We start from the raw sequence: 25,944 nt of genomic DNA, 5'->3' as shown, positions 1-25,944 counted from the left end.
TGACGGAACGGATAGCTGAGCTGCAAAGTACCGTTGACCGAGTTAAGACTTCTAGGAATAAGAAGCCTCAAACTGTGGCGATTGAGAAGCCCGCACTTAGAGCCACCATCCCCCCCAGGCGAAGGGGGAAAGGTCAATTCTTCTGCTACCGATGTGGTCAGGATGGACACAGTGCTGCCAAGTGCCGTAATGAAGAAAACCCCTCCTTAGTGTATGGAAAGCTGAGGATCAGTTGGGAGAGATCCGGTAGCTGCCAGAGGGTCTGGGGACGGGGACCCCCCAGGTCTGCAGGATTTGAAGATTCCCCCAGAAAAGACTTTCCAGCTGGGATCCCTGCAGGACTGATAGGGCCTCGAGCAGAGGTCATGGTGAGGATCGAAGGGGTGGAGTGTAAAGCAGTGCTTGACACTGGATCTCAAGTGACTATTATATTTCAGTCATTCTACCAACAGATGCTTAGGCACTTGCCTATACAGCCACTGACTGGCCTTGGCCTATGTGGCCTCAGCATGGATGAATACCCCTATCAAGGGTATGTCATAGTGCACCTGGAATTCCCAGAGGAGGTTGCTGGGGTAAGAGAAGAGGTAGACACAGCTGCCTTAATATGCCCTGACCCTAAAGGGACTTCTGATGTGTCTGTGCTGATAGGGACCAACTCCAGTCTCTTCAAGGTACTCGCGGATTACTGCAGAAGGCGGGCTGGGGACCAGTACCTGAATACCCTGATGATCCATACGCTTTGTGCTGAAGCCTATAGGAAAATTGAGAGCGCTAAAAGGGACACATCTGAGCTACCGCTTGGGGCACTGAAGTACGCGGGCACAACCCCCTTAGTAGTGCCTGCAAGGACGGAGCAAGAAGTGCTTGTCATGAGTACCTGTCTGAAAGGCAGTAAAGGGAAGTTAGCAATGATAGAGCAGCCGATGGGAGGAGAGCTCCCTGAAGGAGTGCTGGTCCCCAGTGGAGTCATAACCCTACCTGCTGAAGCCCAGGAAAGGGTGACTATACTGATTGCTAATGAAACGAGTCGTGATATTTTTGTGAAGCAAGGACAAAAGATAGCAGACCTCTTTGAGCCTGAGTCGATTGTAAAACCCCAGTATGAAACTCCAGTTCCGGCAATAGACCCAGCAAAGTTTGACTTTGGAGATTCACCAGTGTCCGAGGACTGGAAAGATCGCCTGAGGAAGAAACTTTGTGAAAGATCCAAGGTGTTCTCACTGCATGAGTGGGATGTGGGATGTGCAAAAGGAGTAGAGCACAATATCAGACTACATGACTCTCGACCTTTCAGGGAGAGATCTAGGAAGATTGCTCTCTCTGAGATGGAAGATGTGCGACATCATCTTCAGGAGCTGGCTGCGAATGGCATCATTACAGAGTCCCGCAGCCCATACGCCTCACCCATTGTGGTAGTCCGCAAAAAGAATGGGAAAATCCGGATGTGTATTGACTACCGCACCCTAAACAGCCGTACGGTGGTCGACCAGTACACTATGCCTCGAGTGCAAGACGCCTTAGACTGTTTGCTGGGAAGCCAGTGGTTCTCTGTGTTGGATCTTCGAAGTGGATACTACCAGATCCCTCTGGGAGAAGAAGATAAGGAGAAGACAGCCTTCATCTGCCCATTAGGGTTTTATCAGTTCGAACGCATGCCCCAAGGGATTTCTGGAGCACCTGCCACCTTTCAACGTCTCATGGAGAAAGTTGTGGGAGACATGAATTTACTGCAAGTGTTAGTTTATTTGGATGACCTGATTGTGTTTGGAAGAACCTTAGAGGAGCATGAAGAAAGACTTCTTAAAGTGCTTGATAGGTTGGAGGATTATGGTCTGAAGCTTTCAATTGACAAATGCCAGTTCTGCAGAACCTCAGTGAAGTATGTGGGTCACATTGTGTCCCAAGAAGGTGTGAGTACTGATCCTGATAAAATAGAAGCACTCACTACATGGCCACGTCCAAGTAACTACAGAGAACTCAAGACCTTCCTTGGATTTAGTGGCTACTACCGCAGATTTGTGAAAAACTATGCTACGATTGTAAAGCCTCTGAATGATCTTACCAGGGGACATCAGTCCAGCAAGAACAAATCTAAGTCCAAGAATAAGGGGAGGTCCCCAAAGCCTCCTGTGCAGAGACACAATGGCCCCTGTGCACCATTTGGGCCACGGTGGGATGAGAGATGTGAAAGGGCTTTTCAAGAAATCATTACTTGCCTAACTCATGCTCCAGTCCTAGTTTTTGCTGACCCAAGCAAACCATTTATCCTGCATACTGATGCCAGTTTGGAGGGTCTGGGAGCAGTCCTGTACCAGGAAGTGGAAGGCAAATGTAAACCTGTAGCCTTTGCCAGCCGAGGATTGTCTGATAGTGAAACTCGCTATCCCACCCACAAGCTGGAGTTTTTGGCCTTGAAATGGGCCATCACTGAGAAATTTCGAGACTACTTGTATGGTGCTCAGTTCCAGGTGTGGACAGACAACAATCCACTGACTTATGTGTTAACAAGTGCTAAGCTGGATGCTACAGGGCAGAGATGGGTGGCCGCCTTGGCTAGCTATGAGTTCAGCATTCAGTACCGATCAGGGAGAAGCAATGTAGATGCAGATGCATTGTCCAGGCGTCCGCAGGCTCCAGAAGTTGCTGTGATACCCACAGATGGAGTGAGAGCTATTTGCAGTGTGAGTCGCCGAGAGCCAGAGGCCCGTGAAGACTTTCAGGGATGTGTTGCAGAAGCTTTGGGCCTGCCCCCTGAATGCATGCCTTCTGCTTCGGTGAACTATATTGCATTAGACCAATCTCCTTTGCCCATGCTCAATGCGGCTGACTGGCAAGAAGCCCAGCGGCAAGATATTGACATTCGTGATACACTACTTGCCAAAAGGGAGGGGCGAAGCCCGACTGCGGTTGTCCCACCTAACCCGGAGGGTAAACTACTATTGAGAGAATGGACCAAACTAAAACTGATTCAGGGAGTGCTACACCGAATGACCACTGACCCTTTACAAAAACAACGAGCACAACTAGTACTGCCAAAAAAGTACAGAGCCCTGGCCATGAGGGCCCTGCATGATGACTTTGGGCATTTAGGGATGGAGAGGACCCTGGAACTTATTCGTAGTAGGTTCTATTGGCCCCGAATGGCTGAAGATGTTCGCAGGAAATGTGAGACTTGCGCTCGATGTGTTCAAAGGAAAACTCTGCCCACGAGGGCTGCATATCTCAAGAACATCACCAGCAACAAACCTTTGGAGTTGGTATGCATTGATTTCTTGTCTGTAGAGGTAGACAAGAGGAATGTTGGAAACATTCTAGTAGTGACTGACCATTTTACACGGTATGCACAAGCATATCCCACACGTGATCAGAGGGCCACCACCGTTGCTCGAGTATTGTGGGACAAATATTTCTCAGTCTATGGATTCCCGGCTCGGATACACTCTGATCAGGGGCGGGATTTTGAGAGTCACCTTCTGAAGGAGGTGCTGAAGATAGCAGGAATTAAAAAGTCTAGGACAACGCCTTATCACCCCCAAGGTGATCCTCAGCCAGAGAGGTTCAATCGAACCCTATTAGATATGTTGGGAACTTTGCGACCAGAGCAGAAGGCAACCTGGAGCCAGCATGTCGCATTTCTGGTGCATGCCTACAATGCCACAAAGAACGATGCTACGGGAGTCACCCCATATCTCTTGATGTTTGGGCGAGAACCAAGATTACCCATAGACTTGTGCTTTGGTGTATCAGAGGATGGAGATAGCTATGAAACTCATCAGCAATATGTATCCCGACTAAGAGAAAAGCTGCGGGATGCTTATCGCTTAGCTACCGCTGCGGCTCGGAAGAACGCAGACCGCAACAAACATCGATATGATGCTAGAGTGCGTTCGCAGGAGCTCCAGCCGGGGGACAGAGTCCTGCTGCGAAATTTGGGTATTGCTGGCAAACACAAGATAGCTGACAGATGGAAGGCAATACCTTACCTGGTGATGGAAAAGCTGGGAGATCTGCCGGTCTACAAGATCAAACCTGAAGACGGTCCAGGGCAAATAAAGACGGTGCATAGAAACCTTTTGCTCCCTGTGGGGGAATTGGTAAGCACCCCTTGTGAGATGGGCCACGGCAGGGCCGCCGGGCAGAACAGAGGTGCTAGACCAAAGCCGCCATCCAACACAGACAGTGGGCCCCCTGCAGCTAACTTACCCCTATTCTGCACATCTGAGAGTGAGTCTGAGGAGGAAGACACAACCCTGGTGTATCCTGGGATGGAGACAAGATTTCAGTCTCGATCAGCTGAACCAAACGAGAGTTTTCCCTCTTCCGCCCTAAACCCAATGGCGGAACTATTTAGGCCCCTTTCTGATACCCCGGTGCTGCTGATGAGACCCCCCTGTGATGACACACACAGGTTATTGGACAATGGGGACAGACAGGTAGAGGATGTCCTGGGCACCTTGGACCCTCCAGCGTTAGAACTAGGAGTGCAGGGGCCTACGCCAGTAGCCGAGGGACCCTCCAGGGAAGCCTCTCCATCCGTCACTCAAGAGGATGTTCCCCTTACTTCGGCAACAGAGATTCTCAATAGACGAGACAGGGTGATAAGACCAGTGAAACGGTTAACTTATGATGCACCTGGGGTGACTAGTGAGGAGCCAATACATTTAGCACACAGGCTTGTGGAAGCTAAAGTGGGCTTCCTGAGGCCCTTTGGAGGAAACCAATGAGTTGGTATAAAGGGAGTGTGATTTGTCGGGACGACAAAGTCTCGGCTGGGGGGAGGATGTAAGCAGTGTCAGGATGAGCTCCACCCTGACATCTGGTGGTGAGGTGTGGCAAGTTGTGGAAAAGAACTTCAGGGGCAGATCTCATTTGCATAGGCACACCCACCACGCCTAGAATGAGACCATAGCTGCCCAAATGGTCACTTTGGCTGCTGTGGGATCCCCAGTGTCTCTGTTATTGGGGCAGGAAGAATAAATTGTTATTACCCTGATTATGGGAACTGTGCTTGGAACTGTACGTGGCCTTTTGTTACGATGGAGGGATTCACCATCATCTAAGTAGCACTCGCTAGGCAAGGGTCATGGGTTCCAAAACTGTGTGAATGGAGAGAGGCTGGGGACAAGTATTAATACTTGGTGGCATGGGCCCCTTGGTGAGGGCCTTACATGCTGATTGCACTTCCTCCTCTCTCCACTGTGGAATATCAGAGCTAATTTTGATTTCATTAGAAGTCTAGTTATAGGCTGCTGAGCTCACTTTGGGCTGACAGTGCCCCAGCACTGGGGCTCCCCTACTATAAGCTGAATTCACCTAAGAGCTGAAATCACTGAGTGTTGTGTTAAGTAGTGGGGGAGCCTGAAGATATATTGTGGAGCAGTTTGCGGGAGGGCTGGTGAAGCAGTTCGACACGGAGCAGTGTGTGGATGGCAGGAGCTGCTTGTGGGCCGTGGAGCTGAGCGAAGGAGTTCGTGGGGCGGCTGGCGGAGCGGAGCGCAGCTGAGCGAAGGAGTTCGTGGGGCGGCTGGCGGAGCGGAGCGCAGCTGAGCGAAGGAGTTCGTGGGGCGGCTGGCGGAGCGGAGCGCAGCTGAGCGAAGGAGTTCGTGGGGCGGCTGGCGGAGCGGAGCGCAGCTGCGCGAAGGAGTTTTGTGGGGCGGCTGGCGGAGCGGAGCGGAGCGCCGCTATGGAGCTATGGGGCGGTCAGCTTCAGATCACGTAAGGTGCCTCTTACCCCCGTCCCATTTCCACCCAGGTTGGGAGGTAAAGCTCCGCCGATAAACTTTCGAACTCTGGGGCTGCCCTGACCAGGGACAGAGACTTTTGGGGCATTGGACTTTTGGGACTTTGGGTGATTTGGGGTTGCTGGACTCAAGAACCAAAGGGAAAAGGGCATGCCCCAATTTGCCTGGGGTGGGGTTGTTTTTGCTCATGGGTTGTGTTATGAATCCGGTTGGTGGTGTTTCCCCAACATAAGGCCACATTGTTTCTCTCTGTTATTAAAAGACTTTTGCTACACTCAGACTATGTGCTTGCGAGAGGGGACGTATTGCCTCTTGGAGGAGCCCAGCGGGGGTGGTATAGATTTGTCCCAGGTCACTGGGTGGGGGCTCGAGCCGGTTTGCATTGTGTTATTGGAATGGAACCCCTAGATATTGAACCCGGCCCTTGTTGCTGCCAACTCTGACGGGCAGAAGGGTTACATAAGGAATTGGTTAGTGCAGGGAGGAGAGTCCTCCTAAAGGGACATTACTCTTTCATGTGGTCAGAGAGGTGCAAAGGTCTGCATCTTACACTTCTCTTTTTGGTAGGCATATATTTAAGCAACTTCCCTTTAGGATTGCTTCAGCACCTGAGAAGTAGCAAAGCACTGTATTCCAAATCTGTGAGGATCTGAATGAGTTGAAAATAATGCACTGCTGATTTGGGGCAAAAATGAATAGTGCAATGTGAGATTGTGAAGTGTTCCACAGAGAGCCAGAGAAAAGAACCTTCATTGATCGGGAACAAATGCCAGATGAGACTGAAAGAGACTAGCTCTGAAGGACACAAACTACAGCAGAAACATGTTCAACTGGACCCAAAGTAGGAGGTGGCTCTTGTACAAATGGAAAGACCTCAAAACAAGGAGACCTTACTAAGATTCATGGCCCTGTTAACCTATCTAAGTGAATTCCTGCCTAATTTGTTACAATTAAGCCAGTATAGAATGGTAGTAAGATAATTGACAAGCACAAATGAGCAATGCAAAATGATCCAATCTTAGAACCATTTGAGAGAGTAATTCTAGATGTATGATCAACAGAAAAAACTTAGGTACATCCAAGCATAAAATATTATTGGGGCTATCAAGACGAAATTGCTTTCCATGCATTAAAATAGCTGTTTCTTTTAAAAATACCATTAAAATCTAGAAAAGCAATAAATAGAAGAGAGCATTTCTCTGAGGGTGCAGTGGAGTAGCATTAGTTTCAAATGCACCTGCTCCCAGTCCTAAGCTCTGAATTCATTAGAAGACCACCTCCACTAAGAACAAGTTTTGACAGTCATTTCAGTGGTTGATAACTCTGCTTTCGTAGCTCAGATTTTTCATCAGCTGCTTGTATATTAAGACAGGTTTCATTGTGCATTGATGGTGGGATTTTCAAAGGGACCTTAGGACTATGTTCACAAAAAGGACTTATATAAAGGTAATATCATTTAATGGAGCAACTTCAGTTGATAAAAGAGACAAGCTTTTGAGCTTCTTCAGGTCTGTTTAGCTTGAAAGCTTGTCTCCTTCACCAACAGGTTCAATAAAAGATTTTATCTCACCCACCTTATATCTCTAATATCCTGGGGCCAACGTGGCTACCACAACACTGCAAACAAAAAAGGAGTTAGGGCATTCACTTGGGAAAGGGAAGAAATGTTCAAGTCCCTTCTCTGAAGCAAACAGAGTAGGAACTAGAGCCTGCAGCTCCTACAACCTGGGTAAGTGCTCTAACCACTGGGGTATGTGAGTGGAAGTGGCAGCACCTCCTCAGTCTCTCTTTTGTGTGGGACCCGATCCTATAGGCATGCTCAAAGACAGCCTCAGACCAGGCTTACTACGTCAGGCTCGAAAGGTGAAACAGGTGAGCAAACATCTAATTTGTGGATCCCACCAAGGCTCAGGTGTGAGCTAGGCACTGAATGTCTAGGCTTACATGGCTGTCCATTGGCAGAATGTCCATTGGCAGATGTCCATTGGCAGAAACTTAGGCACCTAGAAACTTTAGGCACCTACAGGATTAGGTGACAGCTGTGTGGGGGATTTGTGAGTGCCGGTGTCATCTAAATGTTAGACTTAAAGACCTTCGGTGGCAGTTAGGCACCAATGTTCCTCTTGTGAATCTAGTGCTAGGTAGGGTGACCAGATGTCCCAATTTTATAGGGACAGTCCTGATTTTGGGGTCTTTTTCTTATATAGGCTCCTATTACCCCCCCACCCCCATCCTGATTTTTCACATTTGCTGTCTGGTCATTCCAGCTCTAAGTGACTTAGGAGCATGAATCCCATTGAAAATCAACGGGAGTGATGCTCGTAGGTCACTTAGATAGTCTTGAAAATCCCAACCTAAAAGAAATACAGTATAAAATTCAGATGTAAAGTACGAATATTAAATAGCTAGCTTTTTAAATTGTAGGCATGTGTTTCCTTAAAAATTCTTACTCTTTTTGTTTCAGTAATAATCATTACATGAACTAAACAACACTCCAGAGTAATCTTTCTTTCATCAACATACATATTTCTTTCGTGTGTCACTCAGCTGTGCCTTGATCTCTCAACACATTCAGTGGGTGCTAGTTAATACTATGCCGCCAGTCATGTGGAAATGCTTTCTAAATGAGTATCGGTAATATTGATCAGCAACTTTCAAGTGAACATTATCATATTGTATTTTCCCGTGAGAGATTTTTAATTATACTCAATAGACTGGAGCTGCTCCTAGAAAGCCAGTTCATCCTTTGTGTGAGGTCTCGGATATTTCCATGCTGAGATGCTTTTAACTCAGGAAAGTAACATATGCTTCTCCATTTAATGGTTTTCCTACAGATACTGGTATGATAGAAGGTACTTCACTTATATCATAAAATACAAACTATGCTTTTATAGAAAAGGTAGATTGAATATAAAAGAATCTGATTTACCCAGCCGTTGTTGGCCAGTGAATGAGAACTGGTTGCAATTCACTTGCAGGGCTCAGCTGAGATTGTAAGGAATGAGTTCACAGTTAAAATAGTTTGTGACAAGCAAAAGAGCTGTGCACGTGAATTCAGCTTTCTGTTTGCTCCAGGTTCACCTGTTGTTGGTTGTTATACAAATCTCTTTTGCAAACACCTGCTCCCATTGATGATAATAGGGGATTTGCAATTGACTTCAGTGAATGCAGGGTTAAGTCCTTTAACTTCAGCCATTTAACTTTCTCTTTTACTGTTGCTTGCTGATGAATAAACATAGCCATTTCCACTAACATTTACATCAATTACATTAACATCAGTTTCAGAGTAGCAGCCATGTTAGTCTGTATCCCCAAAAAGAAAGGGAGTTTGCGTCCGATGAAGTGAGCTGTAGCTTATGCTCAAATAAATTTGTTAGTCTCTAAGGTGCCACAAGTACTCCTTTTCTATTAACATCTGTGTAAGGCAAGTGCCACTTCCATTGAAGGGATGCTACCAGTTTACTGTCAGTTACACTTTACAAAGAAATGAACTGGATGGTACATAAATATTTATATCCAGCTAAACTACATCAGCCTACTAAAAAGTAGGAGGAAACATATCTAACAAAGGGTAGCAACTGCACTTTAAGAATTCAGATCATGACAGAGAAAGTGGCACTACATCTTTAAATGTCTGGAGAAAAGTATTTCATCTTTAATTCCCCATTTTCCTATTCAGAGCAAGTGCCGCCCAGGACTGGTTTTCGAGTGGATTCCTCTGGCAAGTATTCTTCAGCCTTCCTTGTTTTGTAAAATAACTGTCCTCCATTTTATGTTTAAGTAACTGTTCTTCCTTTCATCATTGCTCTGGGTTTTAGCCAATCATGAGTTCTCAATGACCATTCTATATAGTACAGCTTTTTTTAATTTTGGTATTCAATTAGACATGGTTAAAGAATGATAAGCACTAAAGCTCTCCCTAATGTGGAGTGTTATTTGGACCAGAGTGAAGTCTTCCCTTTTCCTCAGCCAGCTTGTGTGTTCATGTAACAATATTTTATATGCTCTTTGGTGTTCTTAGTATTCATTCACATAATGCTAGTACCATAAAAATATTCCACTATATCTGATGCCAGAAGATTCACATGCTAAAGAGCAGAAAGGATGGGTTATGCAGACCACAAGTTTATTTTATCCATACACATCTTCTGTCTGTCTGTTAAAAAAAATGTTTTAAAATAATAACTTTGTGGATGTTTGAATCACCTTCATTCTTTTGAAATATCAACAGTACATTAATTTAAAAAGAATTCATTCCATTTCCTGAAATCACATACTGTTAAATAAACGTGCTGCTGGTACAGTGAAGGTTGTTTTGCCATTGCTGTTAAAGCCCTCTCTAAGGCCTATATCCTGCAAACACTTATGCACATAAGTACCTTGTCTTGTGTACCTAACCGTTTCCAGAAATAGAAATTTATGTTCTTTTTTGCATACCCTCGAAGGCTTACAGGTTGGCTACAAAATTCCCTTTGGATAGAAACGTAGCATAATTCTCCATTAGGATACAGATTTAATTATTAAGCTTTCTTATTTTCTATCATGCAGCCTTTATTTACTTCCTTTGCATACTTATAAATCAAAATTGTGCAAATTAAAAATACTACCAATGCTGGAGATTACCAGGTCCATAATTGTTCTTAAAACTTTTCATACTTTTCAAGAGCACTGGAAACTCTGATATGAAGATATTGCATTTTCACTTTAACCACAATTCATAATAGTAATTTGCAAATTCCTGATTCTTGATCTCTTCCTTTTCTCTCTCTCTCTTAGTATTCACCTTAACTGAGAAAGTCCAAACAAATGTTTATTTTTAGCAGGAAAAGTGAATAAGCACATTACTTCAGGTGGAATGAAAGGTGCCAATCTAGCCCACTGAGAGAAAAAATATTCTATAATGAATTAATACTTATCATCAGGGTACAGTTCATCTTAGGGCAGGGATCGACAACCTTTGGCATGCGGCCAGTCAGGGAAATCCGCTGGCGAGCCGGGACGGTTTGTTTACCTGCTGCGTCTGCAGGTTCGACCCATCACAGCTCCCACTGGCCGCGGTTCACCGTTCCAAGCCAATGGCGGCTGCAGGAAGTGGCACGGGCCAAGGGATGTGCTGGCTGCCGCCTCCCACAGCCTCCATTGGTCTGGAATGATGAACCACGGCCAGTGGGAGCTGTGATCGGCCGAACCTGTGGACACTGCAGATAAACAAACCATCTCGGCCCACCAGCAGATTTCCCTGATGAGCCACGAGCCAAAGGTTGCCGATTCCTGTCTTAGGGCATGAGTGTTGTTCTGTTCTCAGTAAAGCCATTTTTCCTTTGTGAATTTGAGCCACTGAGAAATTTCACTATCTCCATCAGGAAAAATGGCAAAATTTGGCATATACCACAATAACCGACAGAGAAAAAGATACTCAAGGCCTGAATCTTACAGGGCCAGACACCAAGGGATATATACCAAAATAGCTTTTAAAAGGACCTCATGTACCCATGTTTCACCTCCCCTTAGTCGTTTGTTTACTTTTAGAAGCTTTGTATTGCTTGATGGGAAAATAGGCTGTCCAGTAGTGTTCTCCTGGATGGAACAAAATCCTACTGTTAAAGCAAATTTGTCAGTGTTTCAGGAACACTATTGGCTCTACACTAATGGCAAAATAATAGTAGCTAATGGCTAATGTAGATTGCCAAGATACATGACTTTTGCCAGGTATGATTGACACACAAAACTGCTAATTAGTCAAAGAGCTTCCAAAATGACAAGTTAGAGCCCTGTGAGAGGCTGCAAGATTCCTACATAAATATTTTCGGCCTAACCCTAAAGGTCTGGACCTTAACTAGTTAAATCTGTGTGCTCAGAGAGGGGACTTTAGAAAATAAATACGTCAGCAGTTTTTGTACTGATGCCCATCATAGTATCTGACTCCCACAATAATCCCTTTTTCATCATAATAAAAAAAAAAGCCAGCATGAAAATACCAAATGTTTGTTTTTAGTGATCTTTTTTTAAAAATGTCAGCAATGTGATTTTCTTTATTTTCTTTTATTTATTTATTTATTGTATAGTTTAAGTCTCAGTGTTTGTGCCAGAACCGTATTACTCACAAGCTGGCAGTCATGTTCTCAATACCTACAGTCAGGAGCACATAATAAATTGACATCAATACAAAAAGCTAGTATTCAGGTTGTGACAAACCCATTCACACCAGTGCCATTCAAAGTTAAAGCTGAGATTTTAAAACTGATCCCCTTGTTTCTCACTACTGCAGTACTGCCTGTAAGATGCCTCCACAATAAACTTAGACACAAGACAAGGAAAGGCAAGAGTATAGTTCCTAGCTTAAAATTCTTCTGCCTGTGTCCACTTGTGGAACAACCTTCTCATTAATTTAACAATTTTTGTGCACATGGACACTTGTCAGAGACATTTAGTGAGTTGATATGATAAGCTATTTTGAAGCTGTTATGGCTAGTCATGTAAATATATAGGTTAAGTAGAGCCACAAGGGCTGTAAGGGCTGGATGCACAAAAGAAGTTAGATGCCTAAGTCCTACTTTCAGGACCACTGCGATGCACCAAATGCCACTGAACCTTCTGGGTGCCTAAACTCACTGAGCACATTAAATTTCAGGGTTAAAGTTCCCTAGCTGCCTCTGGTTTTGCCTCTGGGCATGCACACTGCTGCCTCATTCTAGGTGTCCAGATGTCTATCTCTTCCCAAAACTCCAGAGTGGTTGATGAACCAGGAGTAAGTAGGCATTCAGCCACTTAAGTCACGCCCAGGGCCTGATCCAGCAGGTATGCTCAGAAGCTGCCTACCAAATCAACTCCCATTCAGAATCAAGCTGGAGGAGCAGATGGTGGTGCCGACCTTATAACTTTTAGTCCACTGATTAGAGCACTCCCGTGGGATGGGACACCCAAGTTTAATTCCCCCTCTTTGCCCCAGGGAGAGAAAGGAGGTGTCCCACCTCTTGGGAGAGTACTCGAACCACTGAACTATGGTTCATTCGCTCAAACTCTCCTGTTGAAGCTGTTCTACTGTGGAAATTAAAGACCGGTTGGAGCAGGGAGATTGAATCCAGTATCTCATACCATAGTTCAGTGGTTAGACCACTTTATTGAGAGTTTGGAGATCCCCTGTTAAAGTCCTCCTCACCCTCTGGCATAGACAGGGGAATTAAACCTGGGACTCTCACATCCCAAGTAATAACTTGCTAAAAGCTATAAGATAGGCACCACCATTTCCTCCTTTTCTCACTAAAACGGCATAGGCATCTAACTCCAGGAGAGGGTTCACAGCTGAGATTCACAAGCAAAAACAGGCACTTCCCTACAGTATGGATGTAGGCACCTATATATGTGAGAGGTGTGGTGCTTAGCATTCAGGCTTTGTGAATTGCAGTGATTTTCTAGGCACCTAAATGTTAGGCATTATGATGCTAAGCATCACACCTAACTTTTTTGTGTCCAGCCCTCAGTGTGTACATTGTCCTTCAACGCGAGGGCTATTGACCATTTGCTGTCTGTATGAACGAAGTGGAGGCTTTGGGAAAAGTTTGTGGTGCGTCACAAGATCGCTCCAGCTCGTTGCTCCTTTTGAATAGAAAGTAGCACTGCAGAGCTATCACACACCCCGTTACCATCCATTATAGATATTTGTATTAGGGCTGTCAGGTGATTAAAAAAATTAATTGTGATTAATTGTGCAATTAATTGCACTGTTAACAATAATAGAATACCATTTATTTAAATATTTTTGGATGTTTTCTACATTTTCAAATATATTGATTTCAATTGCAACACAGAATACAAAGTGTATAGTCTCACTTTATTTTTGATTACAAGTATTTGCACTGTAAAAAACAAAAGAAATGGTAATTTTCAATTCACCTAATACACGTACTGTAGTGCAGTCTCATTTTCATGAAAGTTGAACTTACAGATGTAGACTTATGTACAAAAAACTGCATGCAAAAATAAAACAGTATAAAATTTTCGAGCCTGCAAGTCCACTCAGTCCTACTTCTTGTTCAGCCAATCGCTCAGACAAACAAGATTGTTTACATTTGCAGGAGATAATGCTGCCTGCTTCTTGTTTACAATGTCACCTGAAAGTAAGAAAAGGTGTTCTCATGGCAGTGTTGTAGCTGGTGTCGCAAAATATTTACGTGCCAGATGCGCTAAAAATTCATATGTCCCTTCATGCCTTCATTACAGGGTGCATGCAACCATTCTGATGATAGGTTCTGCTCAATAGCCATCCAAAGCAGTACTGACCGACACATGTTCATTTTCATTATCTGAGTCAGATGCCACCAGCAGAAGGTTGATTTTGTTTTTTGTGGTTTGGGTTCTGTAGTTTCTGCATCGGAGTGTTGCTCTTTTAAGACATCTGAAAGCATGCTCCACACCTCGTCCCTCTCAGATTTTGGAAGGCACTTCAGATTCTTAAACCTTGGGTCGAGTGCTGAAGCTATCTTTAGAAATCTCACATTGGTACCTTCTTTGTGTTTTATGAAATCTGCAGTGAAAGTGTTCTTTATATGAACAACATGTGCTGGATCATCATCTGAGACTGCTATAACATGAAATATATGGCAGAATGCGGGTAAAACAGAGCAGGGGACATACAATTCTCCCCCAAGGAGTTCAGTCACAAATTTAATTAATGCATTCTTTTTTTAATGAGCATCATCAGCATGGAAGCATGTCCCCTGGAATGGTGCCTGAAGCAGAAAAAGGCATACGAATGTTTAGTATTTCTGGCACATAAATACCTTGCAATGCCAGTTACAAAAGTGCCATGCAAATGCCTGTTCTCACTTTCTGGTGACATTGCAAATAAGAAGAGGGCAGCATTATCTCCTGTAAATGTAAACAAACTTGTTTGTCTTAGCGATTGGCTGAACATAAAGTAGGTCTGAGTGGACTTGTAGGCTCTGAAGTTTTACATTGTTTTGTTTTTGAGTGCAGTTATGTAACAAAAAAAATCTTCATTTGTAAATTGCACTTTCACGTGCAAAGAGATTGCACTACAGTACTAATATCAGGTGAATTGAAAAATACTATTTCTTTTGTTTATCATTTTTACAGTGCAGATATTTGTAATAAAAAATCATACACACTTTGATTTCAATTACAACACAGAATACAATATATATGCAAATGTAGAAAAACAACCAAAATATTTAATAAATTTTAATTGGTATTCCATTGTTTAACAGTGCGATTAAAACTGCGATTAATCGCAATTACATTTTTTAATCACAATTAATTTTTTGGAGTTAATCACATGAGTTAACCATGACTAATCAACAGCCCTAATTTGTATATGAGAACTTTGTTACTTTCACACAAATCATTGACATGATTGACCATAAAAGCGCTTCAGCAACTATTGCAGCGTATGGTGTCAAGGCCTGATTTCTTAAGTCCTCATCCTGCCAATTGTGGGGATTCTCACAAGTGCAGTGATCCCTGAGTGTGGCTCATATCATAGGATTGACACCTAGGGCCTGATCCAAAGCATGCTGAAGTCAATAGAAAGATTCTTATTGACTTCAAGGGATTTTGGACCTGACCCAATATAAGAAGACCTAATAGCAATGGCTGCTCATTGACTCCACGTAATGTCAATACACCTTCTCTTTTGTATCAATTCTTCATGTTAAAATACCTTGGGATAGATTCTGTTGCATGCTAAATCCCCTGAACACCACTCCAGCAGCATAGAGGGGTCATTAATATGCCATAGTGGGCTGTGGCGAATTCTGTCAGCGCAAGCATAGTGCAGAACCACAATGTGTAGTTTTATGCTTCTCCCCACCCCCAAGCTCCAGCGCAGAGAGTCTGCCAATGGTGGGACTGGAGGTGGAAAGCCCATAGCATGTGGTGCTATGAAGATGCTAGGCTGAGCTGCAGTCCATAGCTAGCCCAGGATGGGGTGCTGTAATAATTAGGGCCCCATAGATCAGCCACCTTTGATCATCCACCCACTGGGCTGCGTCTTCTTGGGTTTTTTAAACCCTTGTGGTTTTAGTTTTGGGCTGGATGGTGTGATGGGGTTGAAAATCTTGAAAAACATTATCCTAAGTTATGGATTATAATGAAATCTGTAAGAGACCATCCTAATTAATCACTGTGCTATCTTCGGAGACCATCCCAAAGTAAGCCCAAATGTACTGAGTAAAATACTGGCCTGCCATTATTAAAAGCCCATCTTTATTAAGCAGCCAGTTCTTGTCAGTCTCTTGAATGCTCACTGGTTCACTGTATTTTCTTTAAAAATTCATTTCCTCTCTCTTTTTGTGATGAGTGCATAAAAGCCTAAAATTTTAAATATTACTTTTTATACAACAGTAGCTTTTAAATGAACTGAATAGATTTTCCAGTAATTTCATTTTAAAAATACACAGCGTTCCTGAGCTGAAAGGTTGTATGATGAGTTTCAGCACAGAACATACTTTTACCATCAAGTTACAGTGATCTGAAAAAAAGGAATTTTAATGATTTATAAAGCTCCTGAAATGTTAATTGAGTAGAAAGTTGTTCAGTTTAATGTTGTGTTATCTGTCCATTTCAAACCCTTCATTTTAGGGGCTTCGAATGCCAACTAGCACCAAAATTCTTCATCAAGTGTATTATCTCAGACTGAAATACTGTAAAGCTACACTACATACGTTGGCACACTGTTTATACCTGTGTGGACTAAAATGGTCTTTTCATTAATGGTTATTTAGTTCTACTGACCTGTAATTAGAGCTGATCATTTTTCAAGTATCTCCATCTCCCATATCAAATTACTCTTTTAAAGTTTTGAAGAACTAAACTAAAGTTACAAAGTAAATACCATTGCTGATGGTGGAGCCACAAAATGTAATACAAAGGCAGTCACTGGAAGAAGGCAGGACATTATGAATTTGCCTCATACTACCCACTTTCTAGTTTGGATTGAGTATACTTTACTGCACACCATCATCTTTAGAGATATCTTCATATTCAAGTATCTGTGTCTGTTTGTCTGTGTACAACACACTGTTTTCAATACAGTTTCCATATGCTCTAACAGGACCATCATTAATCATTTCCAATGAACTAACCACTGGGATATTCAGTTTCTCAAGGAAAAATGAAAATACATTACTCAATGAGATCTCCTTTTAAACCAGGTCCAGATTACAAGGAGCTGGATGTTCATCTTCGGAGGATGGAGTCTGGATTTGGCTTCAGAATCCTTGGAGGAGATGAACCTGGACAGCCTGTAAGTAGTTTCTTCATGACTTTCTATTTTATCATTTCAGTAACTTTGTAAGTGTCAGAAAAATATCACTTCATACAGTGGTCACAAAGGAATGGAATTTTAGAATGCCAAGTAAAAAGACTTTTTCCTGTTCATCCATTGAAAAAGACAGGTCTCTCAAATTGTCAGCATCTCCACTTAAAATATGTCATTGTGAATCACTTTGTATTAAGTTAGGAAGAGTGCACTCTGCAACCTTTTTTAGAGAACTGACTGCTATTTGGCCCTTTTAATTATTGACTTACAGAGAACTATTGGCTTCCCTGAAAGATCAAGTATTGAGTTTAACCAGTAGATTTGCATTCAAATTTTGTATGAGCATGTGTGAATGAATACCATGCTGTACTGTAGTAAGTTAATGTAGATACAAACTGTACACATATGGAATGTGTGGAATTAGGGAGTACTGTTAATGACCTTATTCATCTTTGGGAACACATGGACTACTGGTGAAATCTGGACACTAAAGCCAGTGGGAGTTTTACCATTTACTTAATTGAGTCATGACTTCATATTTAAATCATGATCTGAGGACTTCAGTAACGCAGCCAGAGGTTATGGGTCTTTTACAGGAGCGCATGGGTGAAGTTCTGTGGCCTGGGATATAAAGAAGGGCAGACTGGATGATCACAGTGGTCCCTTCTGGCCTTAAAGTCTATAAAAATAAATCCACGTTAAATTAAGTGCATTAATTATTTACTAGAAAACATCACAGCATGTCATATACTGAAAAAACACTGAAGAGTATATTAAAATATGTACCATTGACATAGAATTGCTGCATACATGATAAATGCCTTTATCTCATTCCTTTGACCACTTCCCTTGCTCTCTGTGCACTAATCCACTTCCACCTTGATTTTTTCTATATTCAGAATTTCTGAGCAGCTGCAAATAGATGCCTTTTCTAGAGAACGGTTTCCTTTTTTCTACCCCAATATGAAATTTCCCCCAAATGTAACTTGGTCTACAGCCCAGGCCATTTCATTCTGCACCATTGACAGGTTTAAGAAACAATAACTTGTGATGCATCAGGCATGGAAATGGGAGATTTATGCCACTAGGCAGGGGACATCCCCACCTTTCCAAAGGGGCATCCAGCATATGCTTCTAGCCTTGCAAGGCCTCGAAACCTTAAATAATGACATAATTATTGGACTCATTGGCTTTACAGGTGGAAGAATTATAGGACTGGAAGGGACCTCAAGAGGTCTACTGGTCTAGTGTCCTGCACTCAATACTCAAAATAGAACACACATACAATTTTAAAAATTCTCTAAAATCTTTTATTATCCTTTTTTGTAATATATGTGGCATATATTCAATATATGATTATGTGGTGGAGCATATGATTTATTTTTAATTGAACTTATTTGGAGTGACCTGCATGACTCAGTCATAGCCTTGCCACTCAGGACTGATGTAGCCATCCCAAACCAACACTGATAAAACGATATACAATAACCAACTATTTATTCTATGTTGCTTATATACAACAGTGACATCTTTCTTAGAAAAACCTAAATATAGATTTACATGTCATTTATTCAAATCTGTACAAAATAAAATGATAGCCATTAAAATGTTAACACTTGTCCGATGGTGGTATCTGAGAAACCAAAATTATTTACTATATTTCAAATAAGAAATAAGTGTGTTATTGCATTTACCACTATGGGGCAAGAATTGATAAGAACATAACAATGGACATACTGGGTCAGACCAATGATCCATCCAGCCCATTATCCTGTGTTCCAGTAGTGCCTGCTGCCAATACTTCAGAGGGAATGAATAGAATAGGGCAGTTACTGAGAGATCCATCCCCTGTCGTCCAGTTCCAGCTTCTGTCAGTCAGAGGCTTAGGGACATCCAGAGAATGGGGTTGTGTCCCTGACCATCTTGGCTAATAACCATTGATGGACCTATCCTCCAGGAAGTTATCTAATTCTTTTCTGAACCCAGTTATAGTTTGGGCCTTCACAACAACCCCGGCAACAAGTTTCACAGGGTGACTGCGCTTTGTGTGAAGAAATGAAATATTGATAAATGTGAGAAATATTGACATTTTAAGGGTGCCTTCTGTATACTGAAATATATGCATCATATTCTAAAAGCAATACACCATATACTGACAAACACACAGAGCATATTTTAGCATAAATACATTGGGGAGAAATTTTCAAAAAGCATCCTAGTGAATTGGAAGCCTAGATTCCATTTTCAAAAGCAATTTAGGAGCCTAAGTCTCATCGAAAGTCATTGGGACTTAGTCTTCTCAATGCCAAAGTCATTTTTGAAAACAAGGCTTAGGGGCTTTTAAAATTTTTATCTATTACCTAGAGAAAGTGTCGTCACTCAAACAACACTCAAAATCCATGCTGTCTAGGATGTTTGTCTTCTTTTTTCGTCATACAAACGCAGCATTTGTGAAGAAGACACTCTGTTTCTACATAATGTGCATTCATAATAAAACATATTTCAGATCTAATTTTTCTCTCCTTTGCTGTTCGCTTCTCCCCCATTCACAGCTCAGGTGTACCCACCCATGCCTCTCACCTCTAAACAAGGAGAGGCACAGCTTATGTTTGTCCTGCAAACCCCCTCACTTCCCATGAACCAAGCAGTGAGATACTTTGAAATGTTTTTTTTTTCAGCTTTCCTGCTGTGCGCTCAGGTAACATAGAACAAAAAGAAGCTTTAATTACCTTTTGTCTTTGTGGTTTTGTTTTTAAAAGGGAGTATTGGATTTGTCAGCATAAGGGAATAAGAAAAAGCAAATTCCACATAAAGTTTTAAAAAGTGATGATGCAAACAGTTTAATAGGACCATAACAGAGTTTGCTTCAGGGTATATAATTCATTTGACAGATAGGATTGGAGTACTCCACTTTCCTTGCTCATGAGCACAAAGACACTTTAAAGTAGAGAGGAGGAGTTACATTTAGACACCTCTGCTAGATAACACTAGGTGTGGCTACGCCAATTCCAATCAGTATCAACTCCAGTCAACTCCCAAATGTCAGTATCCAAGACCATACCCCTATATGCATCTACCACATCTGCTAGTGATTAGCGAGGAGCTTAAGATATGCTTGTACTGACAATGAACTGTAACAGGTACACACTCCAGAGACACATACCCCAAATTGTGCCTAACTTACTCTGGTGAACCATCAATGAATGTGGCCAGATATTCTGAAATTGACCACCACATTCAGAACCCTGCTGAAGGCACTAAGATATTTAGTACTGTTCCAGACAGGGAAAATATTTTGGATGCATTCAGGCAACTTGAACTCAACATCATGAACCCATTAGTGAAGTGGATAATACTAAGCACTTTTCCTCTTCCTCTTCACTTTACATATATTATTTAATTAAACCGTACAAAGAACCTATGAAGTAGCCATTTACAGATGGGGAAAATGAGAGAGAAACGAAATGATGTGCCCAAAAAAATCACAGTGGGACTTAGTGTCAAAGCAGGGGTTAACAGTTATGAGTTGCTGGCTTCTAATTTCATTCTCAGACCACTAGGCCAAAACACTCTCACAAATACTGTTAATCTCAACAGGTCAACATTTGGGAGATTTTTTAAAGTAAATTTTATTACCATCAAGCAATAGCTGAAATTAATGGTTTTCTCTGCGATCCATCCCTTATCTCTGATAATTTTGTCAGACTGCCCCCACAGACATTCCAGTCAGTATCATTCTGAAAGGATGACACAAATGTCATTAAATGCTTGATATTTTTCAGTTTGTTTTCTGTTTGCAGAGTTTATAACTATTAAGGAAATTAAGTAGTCGTGAGGTGAGAGACACTAGATAAAACACATAAAACAAAGAGTAGGAATAAATTATTGATTTTCAACATAGCAAAAAGTTAACAGTGGGTCATCTCCAGGTTCTAAACTAGGATCCATGTTATTGCATATGGCTCCCATTATGTCATAATGTGACCTTTTTTAAACAACCCAGTCCCAGCATTCACTGCAAGTAGGGGAAGCAGCGAGCCTGTGCAGAGCCCCGTGGACTGAACTAGGGATTTCTAGAGCTAAAAGCCTGAGTTCCTACAGCTTGAGCTAAAGACACCTCTCTTTCCCCCTTCCCCCTGTAGCTGTGGCCAGTAAAAGAATCGTATCCTTCTATGGATCATTCATGGCAGAGGAATGTACACTGAGTGGTGGATTAGATGGGCACAGTGAATTGTAGGATTGGCGCTTAAATGTATTAATTATCTGAAAGAGAGTGAACAAAGAGTAGCAAAATTTTCAGAGGAGACAACATTATTTAGCATAGTCAAGACTAGGAAAGACTGTTAGGAGCATGAGAGGAACTTTAAAAAGCTAGGTGGGTGGCCATTGCAATGGCAGATGAAATACCACATTGACAAAAGCAAGGTAATGTACACTGGAAGAAATCATTTTCAGTACTTCTAATTATAAATGAATGGTGGTGTCATTGTGGACAGCTCAGTGAAAACCTCTGCTTACTGTGCAGCTGCCGTCAAGATACTGTTCAGTGCTTTATCTGCTTAGAATCAGATTTAAAGCGAATGAAATATATTCAGTATACAAACAAAGGAGCAAGTTTTCCCCCATAAAAAGCTGCCAAGCTACAGTGAGTTCATAGACATTTCTGTTTTAGATAACTAGCTACAAATCATTACTTGGTAGAGGCACAAAATCAAAATGTTTTGAGAATACTTTGTGGGAATCTATCTCAATGCATCCTGGAGTTGCTTTTTGTTGTGAAGGAGCATAAAGGATCATAAATATATATTTATATACAGTAAAGGAGCATAAATGTATATTTTATAGCTGGGTTTTGTACAAAGTAGTATCCAAACTTTGAGGTATATTCTTTCAGCCTTTTGAAGCACAGAATGAAAATCTCTGGTAACTCTGCTTGGCACTACTTAACGGGTATCTAAGAACATCAGGAAGAAGGAGAATGCTATGGCTTTCCCCCATCCCCTGTACATTTTGGAAGCAAAAGATTGCCCCAGGGGAGGGCCAGAGAGAGAGAGGAAAATTCTGCAAAGTTCCCCACATGAAGTTTCCTCTGAAAGCTCTTCCATTAGGTTTGCGGAGGTTTGCTGCCAGGCCCTGCAGACCTCTGTGTATCCATCAGAAGCCAAGACCACCCATATAGAAACACTCATCCTATGCCTCTGCACCACCTTCTGGCCCTTGCAGTTGTTCCTCATGTTTACAAGTTCCCTTGCTGGCTTCTCTCCCTTGTTACCTAAAGAGGGCACTGATCAAGAGTTAAGACAGCCTCAGGCTGTGTTAACTTTTAAGCAGATACCCCACATCGCTACTTTTCCATCTGAAGCCATCATTCTTTGTTTACCAAAAACCTAAACGAAAGAAAGAAAAATCAGGAAATAACTTTGTGAATAATTTAAACATACAAATCTTTTCAGGGAATTCAGGTTTTGTTTGATTTAACCTTGATTTTTATCCCGAACATATCATGGAAAAAAATATATGTCTGGAAAAATTCATTAGAAATCTTTGAATGTTCCTTTTTACTGGGTTTATCTGTCTAAAACAAGTTGATTTTAAATGTACATTTGAGCATGTCCTCCATTTAAAAACTCCATCTGCACAGAAAAAGTTGACATTTCTCCTCTTCTTCTCTTTTTGCCAGTCAGTTACTCCTTAACTGTTTTTTATCAGCAGAAATGCCTGATACAGCAACTTTCTTACCAAAGGATCCCAAAGTAGTTTGCTAACTAGGGATCAATTCACATCACTACTGAAATTCAGGTAAACACCTTTGAGATTAAATATATCAAACTATTTTATAGAACACAGCAGTCAGGGAACATAGGTGGACAAAATATAGATTCACAGATTTGATGGCTAAACACAACCATTATGTTCATCTAGTCTGACTTCCTGCATAACACAGACCATAGAACTTCACCCAGTAATTCCTGCATCAAACCCAATAGCGTGTTGTCAAACTAGAGTAGCTCTCTTAGCTACCATGGTAAATCGATCTAAGTTACACTACTTCAGTTATGTGACTAATGTAACTGAAGTAGACATAGCTAGATCCACTTACTGCAGTGTCTACACTGTACCGTGTTGACAGGAGATGCTCTCCTGCTGACTTCCCTTACTCTTCTCGGGGAGTACAGGAGTCAACAGGAGAGCGCTCTGCCATTGACTTAGCAGGTCTTCACCAGACCTGCTAAATTGACACTGCTGCATCGATCACAGCAATGCCGATATAGCCGTAAGTATATAGACAAGCCCTTAGACATACAATCTTGATTTAAAGACTTAAAGTGTAGCTAGCCAATGTTGCAGTAATGCTAGAATTCTCAGGTTTATCACTCCATCTCTTGTGGAAAACAGAATGGCATCTTTAAATGATCCTGAGTGATCAGGGTTTTGTTCTCATTCAAAGAGCAGTAGCACAGTGCCACCCAATGCCTTTTGGGAGCATTAATTAAATTTTAACTGAAAGGGAAAAAATGTTACCCAGTGAACCTCCAGCAACACCCTGAATGTATTTAACGTTCCCATTTGTTTCACTATCTAGATTCTGATTGGAGCAGTAATTGCAATGGGTTCTGCAGACAGAGATGGTCGTCTACATCCTGGTGATGAGTTGGTGTATGTAGATGGGATCCCAGTGGCTGGCAAAACCCACCGATACGTGATTGATCTCATGCATAATGCAGCCCGAAATGGGCAAGTGAATCTTACTGTGAGAAGAAAGGTGCTATCTATAGGTATGTTAATAAAAAGGGAAATACAGAAAAACTAACCAAGAGCTGTCAATAAAGGGGGCAGTAATTTAGGTAATGCTTTTTTAAAAAAGAAAAAGTTTTAACAAAAACTAACTTTATAATCATTTTTTTTTTATTATTTAAAGAATTAAGTCTTGGAAAACCTTTGTCCTTCAACATTCCCTGGCAGTGTTTGTGAGACAAACATTGCAACGTTGTGCCTGATTCCTAGAGAACCAGGAAGTAAGAGTGACAATCCTGCTGTAAAGATCATGAGTGACTCTGTGTTTGTTCCATACTATGTTCTCCTGTATTGTCCCTACTTGTGCCATGTTAGGACCAAAGGGTGCTCGTATTACTTATCTGAGTGGTCTTATTGAAGTCATTGGTGTGAGTAAAGCAAGCAGGAAAAGGCTTGCAGATTGTAAGCTCTTTAGGGCAGGAATTCCTTCCGTTGCTTTGACATGTTCTGAGCCCAGTCCTGCTGCCACTGAAGTTAATGGGAGTTTTGCCACTGACTTCAAAGGAAACCATCTCAAGTCTTTTAGTGCTATATAAATAATGACTAGAAACAGGGCAGTCTGGTTTCCATTTCCAAGCAGAAAGTGCAGAAGATAAACAGGATTAATAGTGTAAAGAAAATTAGAGAGACAAGATGGGTGAGGTAATATCTGTTGGTAAGAGAGATGAGCTTTTGAGCTACCCAGAGTTTGTCTTCAGGTCTGGGAAAGGTACTAAGAGAGTAGCTCAAAAGCTTGTCTCTCTCACCAACAGAAGTTAGTCCAATAAAAGATATTACCTCATCCACTTTTTTTTTTGTAATATCCTGGGACTGACGCAGTACACGGCTACAACAACACTGCATAAAGCAGATGAGACATTTTCAATTCTTTCAGTCTTGACCATCTAAGGTGTTACTGGTAACACAGAGGAGATTTTTTCTAAATATATCCTGGCAGCATCTATTTAACAAGAGTTTTTAATGAGTGAATCTGTTCTCATTCAGTTAAACTCTTTGCTTATGTGAATGAAGTTTAATAATCTAATATAACCCTTAGAACAGGCTCATCATTAGGGCACTTTAATGAGTGATCAGAAATTAGTAAACATGTCATCGGCCCCTTCTGTCTTCTCCCTCTCCATCCACCAAGGAGCCCTTTCTCTTTTCCTGCTCCACCTCCTTAGCCTTTGCCTTCCCCTTCCTGCCCACCCCAGCAGTCCAGCAACCTCATGCTCCTAACCCACTTATTGTTGTTCATACTCCCCATTTCCCGTCTCTGGCACGCTGTCAGGTCACTGTCCATCTTCCCTATCTCGGGACTGACTTTCTTCTGTTAACTCTAGAATCCTGCAGCCAGAAATCCTCCCTCCAACCTGGCTCAACGCCCCCTAGAAGCTCCCCAAACCCTAGGAAAATGGCCAGTTACCAAGGTAAAATACTGAACATGTGGGGATTCGTTAGTTTCCTAAGGGTTAGTAGATTTTATCAGCCTCTATGGAAACTGGACTGTAGACAAGAATAATAATTACAAGAGTTAGTACAGACAGCATAGTTATCATCCTTTGGTGGTTGGTTGCCTTACATTATGTAAGGAACTTTTTAAGAGTTTCTATTAATCACAGGACTCCTGACACAGAAATTGAATCAAGCTACTAAAACATCCTGGATTATTCTTTAGCCTTGATAGTGACACTCTCTGAAATATAGTGTATGACTCATTGTTTAACTGCTTATGAAGCTGTACAAGTTTTTAGATTGATGTGATGTATTGAATGTTATCTTTAAACAAAAATGTAGCATTATTTACATGAACTGAAAAATGCAAAATCAGTACAAAGGTACTGGCATACATCCTCACCTAAGGCTGATAGGATTAAAATGAAGTTCTTGGTTCTGAGTATGTGTAATATGGAGAACTTGGGCTTTCCTTATGTTGCTGTTAACAAATACTAGATTTGCAGAAACATTTGTCCTACAATTTTTACTAGTCTTGCAGTTTTGTTGTTCTTTATTTTCATATTGATGCACAACATTAAGGTCCTGATCCTGACATTTATAACATGCAGGAATAATAGTCTACCCACATGTAACTTGCAGAATTAGAACCTAATTTACTGTATATCCAATTTCAAATTAGTGTGATTTTTC

The 25,944-nt window shown here is 41.9% G+C and overlaps 1 protein-coding gene across 20 annotated transcripts in view; it reads left to right on the top strand.

Annotated features, from left to right (window-relative positions):
* Positions 1-25,944, top strand: part of MAGI2 (membrane associated guanylate kinase, WW and PDZ domain containing 2) — a 1,187,450-nt gene that overhangs the window by 1,075,059 nt on the left and 86,447 nt on the right. For 12 of the 20 annotated variants that reach the window (XM_073328600.1, XM_073328598.1, XM_073328606.1 and 9 more), the window contains 4 exons: positions 9,424-9,462; positions 16,913-17,007; positions 23,606-23,798; positions 25,140-25,226. In XM_073328600.1, the coding sequence (XP_073184701.1) occupies positions 9,424-9,462; positions 16,913-17,007; positions 23,606-23,798; positions 25,140-25,226 (414 nt within the window). The remainder of the gene's footprint in view (positions 1-9,423; positions 9,463-16,912; positions 17,008-23,605; positions 23,799-25,139; positions 25,227-25,944) is intronic. The other 8 variants (XM_073328605.1, XM_073328604.1, XM_073328617.1 and 5 more) reach the window with 3 other exon arrangements.

The sequence above is a fragment of the Lepidochelys kempii genome, chromosome 1, assembly GCF_965140265.1.
Source record: "Lepidochelys kempii isolate rLepKem1 chromosome 1, rLepKem1.hap2, whole genome shotgun sequence".
Taxonomy (NCBI): domain Eukaryota; kingdom Metazoa; phylum Chordata; order Testudines; family Cheloniidae; genus Lepidochelys; species Lepidochelys kempii.
The sequence above is the reverse complement of the archived record's forward strand: the minus strand, read 5'-3'. Positions and strand labels throughout refer to the sequence as shown.